This window comes from Puntigrus tetrazona, chromosome 15 (assembly GCF_018831695.1).
Source record: "Puntigrus tetrazona isolate hp1 chromosome 15, ASM1883169v1, whole genome shotgun sequence".
NCBI classification, from domain to species: domain Eukaryota; kingdom Metazoa; phylum Chordata; class Actinopteri; order Cypriniformes; family Cyprinidae; genus Puntigrus; species Puntigrus tetrazona.
This window is the reverse complement of record NC_056713.1, coordinates 4,188,233-4,199,856: the sequence shown is the minus strand read 5'-3', so window position 1 is coordinate 4,199,856 and position 11,624 is coordinate 4,188,233. Positions and strand designations below refer to the sequence as shown.

The following is an 11,624-nucleotide window of genomic DNA, read 5'->3' as shown; positions in this document are numbered from 1 at the left end:
CTTTTTCAGCAGTGATATGCATCCTGCAACAGTGCAAAAGTTTGTTTTGAGGAACATGAAATGGGTTTAGGCTGTTGCCTTAGCCTCCAATTTTCTATGTGTAATCTTGTGTAATTTTTGTGCATTTATAGGATATGCTGGACCAGCAAATTTGACGCATGACATACTGTATATCTACAATTACACTGTTGACCCTATGCTACCTTTAATCCTGACTATAAAACAAAACCTATCCTTAATCTTAACTGTATCCCAACACAACATGAGAACATTTATGTACTTAAAATTAAACATTAATTAAACTGTAAATAATGTACAGTTAATTTAATTTCAAATAAAAGCAGTTCTACACGACTTGTATAAGTTATATTATGCATTTATTATGCATTTTAGCAGCCAATAGTATAATATATTGTAAAATAAATGTTTTTAAATATTTATATACCTAATGTTTTCTAGTCAAACTTACTTAAAAATGAAACTCATATTAAAGGAATTATTACCCAAAATTGAACAATTGCTGATTATTTACCAATTACCTTGCGTACACACATTTTTTTTACATCTGTTCCAAATAATCTGAATGATTAAATGTTAAGTGCCTGTATAAAATGCGTACAATTCTTCGGTATATATATTTTTTTGCTAATTTGTAGGGGGAGTTTACGTTATAAAATATGATCCAAGATCACTTTACCTACTGTAATAACTAGTCACTGGTTAATAGATTCGCTGAGATCGCCCCCTAACGGCGTATTGTTAACATTTCAAACAAATACGACGTATGAAGTCATGGCCTCGCTTACTGAAATGAGATAAATGCTCGAAACCATCGATCTAAACAGTACATTTCTACTCTATGTAACACCTATATTTATCGAGTGCTCTTATTTGGTACCATATAACGCAACCAAATTACGAGTGCACAACCGATGTTCGCTCATAGCTTTTAGAGCTCCGGTTTGTCCCCTCACAGCCGCCATAGTAGAAAAACAAACATGGCAGCCACCTTGTGGGTGAGTTTAACTATTCTTCTGCTTACGTAAATATAGTTTATTGATGAAATTGCGGCAGGTGACATGTTCTTTGCATAGTACACGCAAGAGTTTTTATGACACTTGGTTCATTATATAGTCGAGCATTAAAGTTACTCGTGTATAGCTCTTCACTAGTAAAAGAGTGCTAGTATGCACCATGTCATTGCAATGTATTTATTTAGGCATGTACAAGGGTAATGTAATTTTTTTGGGCCCGTTACCTTGGTGATATAAAGTACCTTAGAATATCACGACAATTTAAATTGAATATAATTTAAAGTAAAATAGCAAAAAGGATATAGAAAGAAAAAAGTGAATTTAAAATCGAGTGATCAAAAATATTTACGTGCGTTATTTAAAATGTCACCCATAGAATTTTTTTAGATATATATTTTATATATATATATATATATATATATATATATATATATATATATATATCATATTCCAGCTCAGGTTTTGAAAGGGAGCTAATTGTTAAAAAAATAAGTAAAATGTCATGGAACATGAATATGGCAGTCATTCTTTACCAAAAATAATGGGAACATATGAACATAAGAGTGTTATCACTATTTGCCTTTAATTGAGTTTCAGACCATCTTAGAATATATTCATATGTATTTTGTATGGGCATCTGACAGAGGGAATCAACCTTTCACTCTTTTCTATAGTGGTTTGGTAATATTCAAGTCAGGTGATTTGTCTGGCCACTGCAAATGTTGGAGCTCATCTTGGTGCTTCAGCGGTCCAGATTTATAATCACAACACTATATTTTACACATCTTAGCATTAATGCCAGTGATGAGAATTTTAGAAGTTGCAGCTTTTTCAAATATTGAAAGGAACATTTTTTAACTTGCTTTCATTTTGCTGCAGTAGTTACAAATCCTTGTTAGTGTTTGATGGGTCGCTATCATGTATTTGTTTTCGCCCATAATACTTTTTTGCTTAATGATGTCTTGCTATGCTTTGTGTATACAGTCTGTTGTTGTTTTTTTTATCACCAGACAATCAGGCTGTTTCACTTGCATGCCCTTAAGGGATCAGAACTTGTTCATCTTTTAAGTAGCAGCATGTTGTAAATGATCATTCTGGTTATAAATTTTACAACTGTTTCTTTTAAAAGTCTCAAGCCATGAAAAGATGTTCAGCACATTCGTGTGCCGCTGTTGCTGTTAGGAGGACTTTAACTTCAGGTGCGGCCACTCCATCGGTCTTCACCAGGTTCTTATTAAAACTCGGGCACCAGTTCTATGATGTGGAGTACGTGTTGAATTGGAACAATTGGTTGAGGTCACAAGCAGTCAAACGCAAAAATAGGCAAGTGTCAGTGTGTTCTCAGATGTGTTGATTTGTTTTGTCATATTGCTGTATAGAATGTTGCACTATAATTATAATTATAATTATATGTATATATTTACATTTTATTTATATACACACGCACACTATGTGTGTGCTCATGTAGATTTAGACTATAAGTGGCTCTGCTAACTGACAACTAATGTATTGAGACAAGAAACTGTTTTTGTGTATGGATGTTGTGGTGTGCTGTGCTCTGTATAGTGTCTCAATAATCATATAATGTAATTTTATTTATTTGCTCATTTTTTTACTGAAATGCTGATGTTGATTTCTTTTTTTTTTCTATAGCTTATTTGGTTACACACAGAAGAATTTTGGGAATAATGTGGCAGCAGCCTATTATATTCTGACTATCAGAGGGAGCTTAAGGTACAAAAAAAATCATACATGTATTAAGTACATCTTTTATGCTGAGCCTGTTTTTAAATTCTGATGTGATAATGAAGAAAAAAAAATAGTTCTACAAAAGAAAAAGCAGGAAATAATATATTAGAGAGAACCCATGCAATAATAAATCCTTAAAATGATAAAGTATTTTTTTGGTCTAAAAATTTGTGGTATTTTTATTTTCCACTTGTATGTCATTGATGCTAAAATGTTTATGTACTCATTAATCTTCTGACCACCTAAAGCCGGTGTCCTGCAGACTTTAGCTCCAACTTGCCTCGACATACCTGCCTGGAAGTTTCGCGTAAACCTAATTAGACCTTGATTAGCTGCTTCAGGTATGCTTATTAGGGTTGGAGCTAAACTCTGCAGGGGCACCTGCCCTCCAGGACCAAACTTGGTGACCCCTGGCTTAAAGGGTTTAGGTCAGGGGTGCCCAACCCTGCTCCTGGCGAGCGACTGTCCTGCAAAGTTTAGTTCAACTGTAATCAAATACACCTGCTTCTAATTTTCAAGCAACCCTGAAGAACTTAATTAGTCGCTTCAGATGTGTTTAATTTGAGTTGGAGCTAAACTTTGAAGGACTGTCTATTGCCAGGAGCAAGGTTGAGCGCCCTTGGTTTAGGTAGACGATATTAAATTTTCTTTCACTGCATAATACTTCTGTCTATATAGATTCGCTGGCCAGTCAGAATGGTTTCGTCCATCCTCTAGAGGAAGATTCAGCTACGACTTCATGAGCACACCTGATGCACAAATTGAGGAAGTGGATCTGAGTGGCACCTTAATAAACAACAATGGACTTGAAAACCTTGGTAATCTACTGTTGTTATAAATATAGATTTGTTGCATGAGCTATCATGTGTCTACTGATGATTAAGCCTTTGACCGGTCAGGTTCTTATTTGTATTTGCCCCAAGTCAAATTATCTTTCAAAATCATGTCAGGGTGTGTGTGTTGGGTTTTTTTTTCCTCCCATGTACCACTTCAGTGGATTTCCTTTTTATAAAAATCTTAGTTCTGAGTAACGTTCTGCTTTCCTTGGCCTTTCCTGGGGCATTGCGCATTTATTTTGAAAGCATCTCATAATTTCACTACAGTTTTGGTGCACAGTATAAACGGACAGAAATAGGCCACGCATCCTGAAAAGAGAAGTCATTCAAGTGAAAACATTCTAATGGGATTTTAGCCAAACGCACAAAATCAAATGTCACACAAGTATTTTTTCATTTTTTGTGTCAGTCTGTCCATTGGCCACAGAACAGCATTTCCCGAATCTAACAGGAAACACAAATATGATAAATAATTGATCTCACAGCTGCCACTGAAATGTTGCTGAGGTGCAGTTTGTTCCATGGCTCACAAACAAATTGTCTCTTCTCAGTGGAACAGGATAAACTTCAGACTCTCTCTCTGCGAGGATGTCCTGAAGTGGATGACTGGTTCCTTGCACGTCTGCATGTCTTTGCAGAAAGTCTGGTGGAGTTAGACCTGTCTCGCTGCCCCCGTATCACGGTGGGAGGACTTGCTGCATTGCAGAACCTCAGGTCTTCATTTTTCTATTATGTGCACATGTACATTATTTGGACAAACTCGATTGTTGTTTTCAGGGCGACAAATAAACTAAATACATATTGTATCTTTCTTCAGGAAGCTAGAACGGCTGGATATTTCTGAACTTCCACTGCTGCAGAATCCAGGCCTTGTACGGATTCTATTGGAGGAAATGCTGCCGCACTGCCAGGTCACTGGAGCTGAATACAAGCAGGGCTTGATCCAGCCAGAGCATCATTAAACTTCCACACACACTGGACTTGGACATCTATAAACTATGTAGCTGATGACATTGGAGATTCTATATTATTGTTTGTTAAAACTATGTAAAATGCATTGTATATATGGACATGGGCAAGAGTTTGAATCCTGTACTGTACTATGCTACCATTTATTTAAAAAAACAAAAAAGTACTGGTGACAGGTTTAAAATCTGATTAGCCAGACAGAGTAAATCCTGTAATCCTTTTTATGGAGGTGTAAGGATATTGGATGGATCTAAGTGTTAGAAAGACTGAGGCACATACACAGGAAAGTTGGATGAAGAAACCTGACTCACGGTAAATTGTAAACAATTAACTTTAGATCAGAAAAGAAAATAAATGTTAGTCTTTAAACCTGACGTTACTTTGTCCTACACTGTTGCATTAACATTGCATAGAAAGACGTTTTGTAGAAATTTTCCACCCGGAAGATTTAAGCTACAAAGTGCAGAAACATTACGTAGAAACAATGCATATATACGTGTAATGGCAAGTTTTAGGAAGATCCGAACTAGGCGGGCCCGGAAGTTATCTTTACTTAGTCGGGCATGATAAAAAAATCTTTCTATTGTTTTTGTTGTTGATGTTTTTTTTGTTTTTAACCTATTTTGTTATTACGTTTTAGCAGTATCATTTAAGTATAAAATATTTACGACCAGTGCTGCCATTTAAGCAGCACTGACTACAGTGCATTATCATACGATACTTGTTACTTTTCTCATCGTTGTCAGAAAGGACTAATCACAATCGTTTGTAATCGCCGAGGAACGTTTTTATATAGACTTTTTTATAGATATTGCAACAGCGGATTTTTATTTTCATTTCAGGTACCGGCCCTTTTACTTGCATAAATTGAACTGAATATACGATTAGACCTATAAGTTTATCCTGTTAAATAAAATCATCCTTTGATTTGAATGCGACTCAACGGAAGATTCGGCTCTCTGAGCCTCTATTGCGCCCCCTGGAGGAACGAACTGTACGCTCCATAGGAACGTCTACCACTTATCAACATTTAGCCACCCAATGAAATATTAGCGACGCACACAAGCGATTGTCTCTTTAATAAAACACTGCTGTCATCTCCTAAATTTATGTGTTCTGGAATTTTAGTACTTTTTGAAAGCGGATAGATGTCTGAAGGTAGTATTACGATTGTTTATTGCGGGTGTTATCAAACACAGTTAGCCTTTAGCGGAAGAGAAAGCTTATTGTGTATTGGAAGTTTTTCTACTATTCATGTGACTGATATTAGCTATGATATTAGCCACATTTACTTACGTGATATGTGTTGTTTTGTCATGTAGAGGTTTCTAAAAGGGTAGAAGAGGAGGCTGACACACCAGATCTCGAGGTAAATAAAAATTCAGTTGTGTGTGAACGGATGCACAGACGTCTATAGATACAAATATTACACATATGATATGTGCATGAAATCAGACATACGACACGTCACACAAGTCCATACTTATCATGGAGCTCTACCATAACAATGCCATGTATTTTGAGACTTGAACAATTTCATGGTCCAAGTGCAAACAAAACAAAACATTATTTTGTTTGCACTTGGACCATGAAATTGAAATTGTATTCTATGTATTATCAAAATACCATGCCATTACTATTTGACTTTACAGTAATAGTATGTTATCACTATTATTATTGTTGTTGTTGTTGTTATTATATTTGAAATCTAAAATAATACCAAAAATTGCATATTAATTTCATAATAATTAACCTGTGCCATTAATTTTAAATGCTGATCTACTTAATTTAGCTGATATACTGTAATAACTTACGGTTATAATGTTTTTTAGTGTTGTCTGCAGTATTTTTTCCCTCACAAAATAAATGTATGCATAGGAAATGAATATGCCAGCATAAGATATGTAAATATAGTAAACATCCACCATGTTCAGCTCACAATAAATCTGCCGCTAAGTATTATTTTGTTACATTTTTCTGCAGGGTCAGTCTGACGACAGCAGCGACGAAGGCGACGCTTCAGGAGACACCGAGAGTATGTGTACATTTTTCGGCCTTAAAGTATATTTTAAAGAAATCATGTACCATGAGCCTGAAGTTAGGTATGCTCCCTTTTCAGTGGATTTTCTGCGCAGTCTCTTCTCACGAACTCTTGGCCTCAGTCCTGGAGAGAAAGTATTGGATGAGCTTACCCTGGATGGAGTCGCCCGTTATATCTTGAGTGGCAAATGTGAGTTAACTTCTCAGATAAGATCAGTTTAAAAGTGACTGGTATTATAAATACCAATTCATGTAACAGTCAGCTGCAAAAAAAAAAAAAAAAAAAAAAAAGCCATTTGTAGGCTGCGTAAACACTGAAGTGCTTGTAAAATATTACACCTATGTTTATGCAAAGTGCTATTTTTGAATCAACTGGTTTTAGTAAGTTAAGATGTTTCTGATTGTCTCAACAGGCAAGAACATCATCTGTATGGTTGGAGCTGGAATATCTACATGTAAGTAAATAATTTACCATAAAATGCATTTTTCTTAAATTAAGCACATTATTTTTAAAATAGATAATATCTTATTTTTGCTTTTATATTTAAAGAGCTCTTATAGTTCCTGTTATATGGTCCTAACTACTATTATCATTATTACCATTATTATATAACACCTCTCAGCTGTAAATCACTTTGTATGAAAGCATCTGCCAAATGATATATGTAATTATTATTATGGCTTTAATTTGTAATTATTGTATTATATGTGTAACTCTTAATTAACCTGTAGTTTCTTCCTCACTCAGCTGCTGGAATCCCAGATTTCCGCTCTCCTGGCACTGGTCTGTATGCCAACTTGCAGAAGTACAATCTGCCTTACCCAGAGGCCATCTTTCAGATCGACTATTTCAAGGTCTGATTGTCATTCCGAAGAAAAGCTACAGTCTCATAATTTGTCATCTAAGAAGACCAAAGCTAAATTTGTCATTCTCTCTTTTCAGAAACATCCAGAGCCCTTTTTTGCTCTAGCCCGAGAACTCTACCCGGGACAGTTTAAGGTAATTTATGAATCTTTTCTGACGTACATGGGTCCGTTAGAAATAAAATCTAACCCAAAATCTGAAATCGACACCTAATACATATTTCATTTGCCAGAATAGAATATACATAACTAACAAAAACTGGGTTATGCCACATTTCATTACTATTTATTTCACACGTATTACATGCTCTTCTTTGTAATGTCATTGCTTTGATAAGGCACCACATACAAATAATACTGCGTTTGTCTGTTACTTGCTGTTTGTTTTTTTCAGCCCACAGTGTGTCACTATTTCATGAAGATGCTGAAGGACAAAGGTCTACTGACTCGATGTTACTCTCAGGTAAGAGATTTTTATGTGTGTGTGTGTGTTATTGAAATAGAATCAATTTTGTATGTGTATTTTATAATATATATGCATGTGTATATATAAATAATACAGTTACTATATATATATATTTTTTTTAAGAATATCGATACTTTAGAGAGAGTTGCCGGTCTGGAAGGAGAGGACCTGATTGAAGCTCATGGTACATTTCACACCTCTCACTGTGTGAGCTTCCTGTGTCGTAAGGAGTACTCCATGGACTGGATGAAAAGTACAGTACCGAACACTGAAAATACTGTTTTCAGTTTTGAACGAGATCTGGGAATATAGTTAATTATTCACGTCACATGTTTTTGACTCGCAGATAAAATTTTCTCTGAAGATATTCCTAAGTGTGATTCCTGTGAGAGCCTGGTAAAACCTGGTAAGATAAATTATTTCTAAGAATAATATATCACTTGATTTAAAAATTTAATTGGTCATTTAAATTGGCTTCATGGTCTAGTTTCCTCAAAAATGTTGTAATGATTTTTGTTCTTCCTTAAAACACCAAAAATTGCTATGACCACCAGGGGTCAGCCGTGACAGGAAAAGGAAGATGGTCTCAATACCAGAGAGATGTAGATTAACCATAATTGTTATTATGTCTGATTCTTATATCTTGGTCAGATAAGGAGAACCAATGGCAGCCTCCAGCAAACCACCCACCCACTTGAAACAAACCTGCACATACATAGAGGGAACACAAGGGTGGAAACAACCAACAAATGACTTATAACAAGATATAATGCGGAATCTTAAGAGTCGCTCTTTAGCTTAAATATAAAATATAAAATAAAGGAAATCCATAGTCTTCTAAAACCATATAGACTCACAGTCAGACCAAAATTCATTCCATTATTAAATTGTTTTCACTTGAGACTAGCCTGTACTTCTATTATGATGATTTTAGCCTTTTTGTGGATTTATTTCTCCTTCTTTTTTTTTAGATATTGTGTTTTTTGGGGAGAGTCTACCTGCCCGATTCTTCACTACCATGAAAATGGTGCGGATTCAGCTTATCTGTTAAGGTCAAACTCCCTTTTCAGTTGGTCCACGTTCTCACTGGTACTGTCATTCTTCTGCAGGACTTTCCTCGATGCGACCTTCTCATCGTAATGGGCACATCCCTGCAGGTTCAACCGTTTGCATCACTAGTCAATAGGTAAGATTCTCGCTCATGTCTTTACTTATCATTTGGGCATCACAAAATCTTAAGGTCATTTCACTTTTTTTTTGTGCCGTTTCTGGAGGAAAAGCTGTTGAATTGATAAGGTTAAATTAGGTAAAAGTTTTTTTGACACAAAGTTACAGACTGCAGCTTTAACATATATGGCAACGATATGCAGGCCTGTGTGATTGTGAAATTTTCATTTGCAATGTTTCATTTGCAGAGTATCAAACAGCTGTCCTAGACTGCTCATCAACATGGAGAAAACCGGACAGGTCTGTAGTTGAATAAATGTATAATTAGTATAAAGATTATAAAGTTGAAACTTAATTTTACGATTACATTTTTGCTTTGGTTATCTTCCAAACAGACCGAATTTGGTATGGGGTTATTTGGTTTTGGAGGAGGAATGGATTTTGACTCAGACAAAGCCTACAGGTGAGACCTCCAAGTATTTTATTGTTTTAACAGTTTGGACAAGCTTTCTGAATTGCTGACCAAAAAGCACACTGAATCTATTTAAACGCATCCCGACACGATACGTGATGCTGTCCCCATGACTTAATTTTTATTGTATGAGATGCTGAACTTGGTTACATTTTTATAAATGCGATAATCTATGATTAATTTGATCTGAAATATAGAAAATATTGTGTGAAAGACACTCAATCGCCTATCATTAAAAGAATTTTCAGTCAATTTAATGCATTGTACTTAAAAAAACAAATGTTTTCCAAAACTGTGTGAATATGCATATTGGTGTTAGTGGGGTTTACGAAGATTGTATTGATTCTTAATATTTGTTTACAGGGATGTGGCTCACCTGAGCACCTGTGATGACGGCTGCATGGCTCTCGCCGAACTGCTGGGTTGGAAAGTAAATATAGCCATATTTACATACAGAAAATTTCTGACATTACATGTACTTTCTATTATAATAACAATTATGCATTATTATATGCATGTAATCCTAAACCAAACCTTAATCATAACCCTAACTAAATAGTAATGTAGTACATGTCATTAATTTATATTACTTACTATTTAAGTATACATTTGCATTGTAACAAGAACACCTTAAAATCAGTTAACGTTTTATTTAAATCAGTAATGTATATCATTTTACATCTTGAACTATATTTGCTTCATGAGATGTCACCACTCTTGTTTCAGGCAGAGCTGGAAGAGATGGTGAAGCGTGAACATACTTTAATTGACAGCAAAGATGCCCAAAAAAAAGACAAGGAAGCCAATCAGAGCCCCAGAAGCACTGGGGCAGAGGCTGGAAAGAGTGACAAGACAGAATAACCAATCGCAGCACGAAGAAGCTGTCTATGTAATTCACTTCACATCTCGAAGCCAAGTCTGTCCTTCTCAAGTCTACTGTCGATCACATCTTTCTATTTGTCTGAGCAGCTGCGTCTCTCATATGCCTGTAATAGCAATATATCTATATTGCTATTTAAGTACAGAAATAGTAGAGTAACCTCACAGAGCTCAGACACGAACAGAGAGACAGACAGACAGCAAACACTCTCACAGGAACATGATGTTATGCCTGATCCTTGAGGTGGCTTTGATTAAAAAAAAAAAAGTATGAATAACAATGCTTTAAATGTAATGTTGAAAAGTATTACAATTACACTATATGCTTTATCAAATGGGTTTCATTTTATCCTGCTTAAAACAAAAGTGTCTGAAACCCAGATTCTCATTACTGTAATGCACATGCAAGTTTTTCTCTCGAGTTCTTTTAGTTCATCTCATAATCGTGTGTTTCTTTTAAATGTTTTTGATGAATTTAAATTACAGAAAAGTACAAAAGGATGTACAACAAATGCAAGCATGCTGTACAAATACTTTTCTTGCACTACAGTAATGAGAATTGCATTTTGTGAATATTCTGCTTACATTTTACCTGGTTTCATGAAATTAACAATTAATGGCGGTTTACTATCTTTTGTCTGACCTTGTCAATAAGATCCTTTTCTTTGTGCAATAATTTTAGATTTTAGTGTAATGTTCATTTTCAAAAGGGTTAATGAATGTTTCTTTTCATGAATTATTAATCACCTTGGCGGTATACTAACTCATATAATACATTTTTGATGTTTATTCATTCTCTGTTGTTTGTTTTTTGGTTAGTAATGATATCTACACCTATGGCTCAATTGTGTAAGAGGAAGCTGGCCTAAGAGCGTTTTACAACATTACAAAATATGATATCTGATTGAGCCCAATGCAACCTTGTGTGAAGAAACTAGAATGAAAGATGAGTCCTTCAAAAGTTTTTGTAATGTGTATGCATGTGGTGTGATTTAAAAAAGGGCATTAAAATAGTTTAAAACTAGTTACATCTGTAGTAAACAACAGCTTTGACATAAAACAACTGCTCCCTTAGTGGCTTTAAATATGACTGTATAAAACAGGCCGACTGATAACCTGTCAGGTTCTATCATAAATATGACTTTATA

At 35.1% G+C, this 11,624-nt stretch overlaps 2 protein-coding genes across 2 annotated transcripts; both read left to right on the top strand.

Annotated features, from left to right (window-relative positions):
- The first annotated feature begins 783 nt into the window (after positions 1 to 783).
- On the top strand, positions 784 to 4,957 carry dmac2 (distal membrane arm assembly component 2). The gene is made up of 6 exons (XM_043258823.1): positions 784 to 1,016; positions 2,164 to 2,357; positions 2,688 to 2,768; positions 3,462 to 3,601; positions 4,171 to 4,333; positions 4,437 to 4,957. The coding sequence occupies exons 1-6, from the start codon at positions 999 to 1,001 to the stop codon at positions 4,579 to 4,581; spliced, it is 741 nt and encodes a 246-aa protein (XP_043114758.1). The 5' UTR covers positions 784 to 998; the 3' UTR covers positions 4,582 to 4,957.
- A 629-nt stretch (positions 4,958 to 5,586) lies between these two features.
- sirt2 (sirtuin 2 (silent mating type information regulation 2, homolog) 2 (S. cerevisiae)) lies at positions 5,587 to 11,265 on the top strand. The gene is made up of 16 exons (XM_043258822.1): positions 5,587 to 5,746; positions 5,911 to 5,957; positions 6,572 to 6,623; positions 6,708 to 6,818; positions 7,042 to 7,083; positions 7,377 to 7,483; positions 7,572 to 7,628; positions 7,887 to 7,955; positions 8,082 to 8,211; positions 8,305 to 8,364; positions 8,930 to 8,985; positions 9,068 to 9,144; positions 9,374 to 9,425; positions 9,521 to 9,588; positions 9,961 to 10,027; positions 10,324 to 11,265. Exons 1-16 carry the CDS (start codon positions 5,737 to 5,739, stop codon positions 10,456 to 10,458), a joined length of 1,140 nt encoding a protein of 379 aa, XP_043114757.1. The 5' UTR covers positions 5,587 to 5,736; the 3' UTR covers positions 10,459 to 11,265.
- Positions 11,266 to 11,624: the final 359 nt, after the last annotated feature.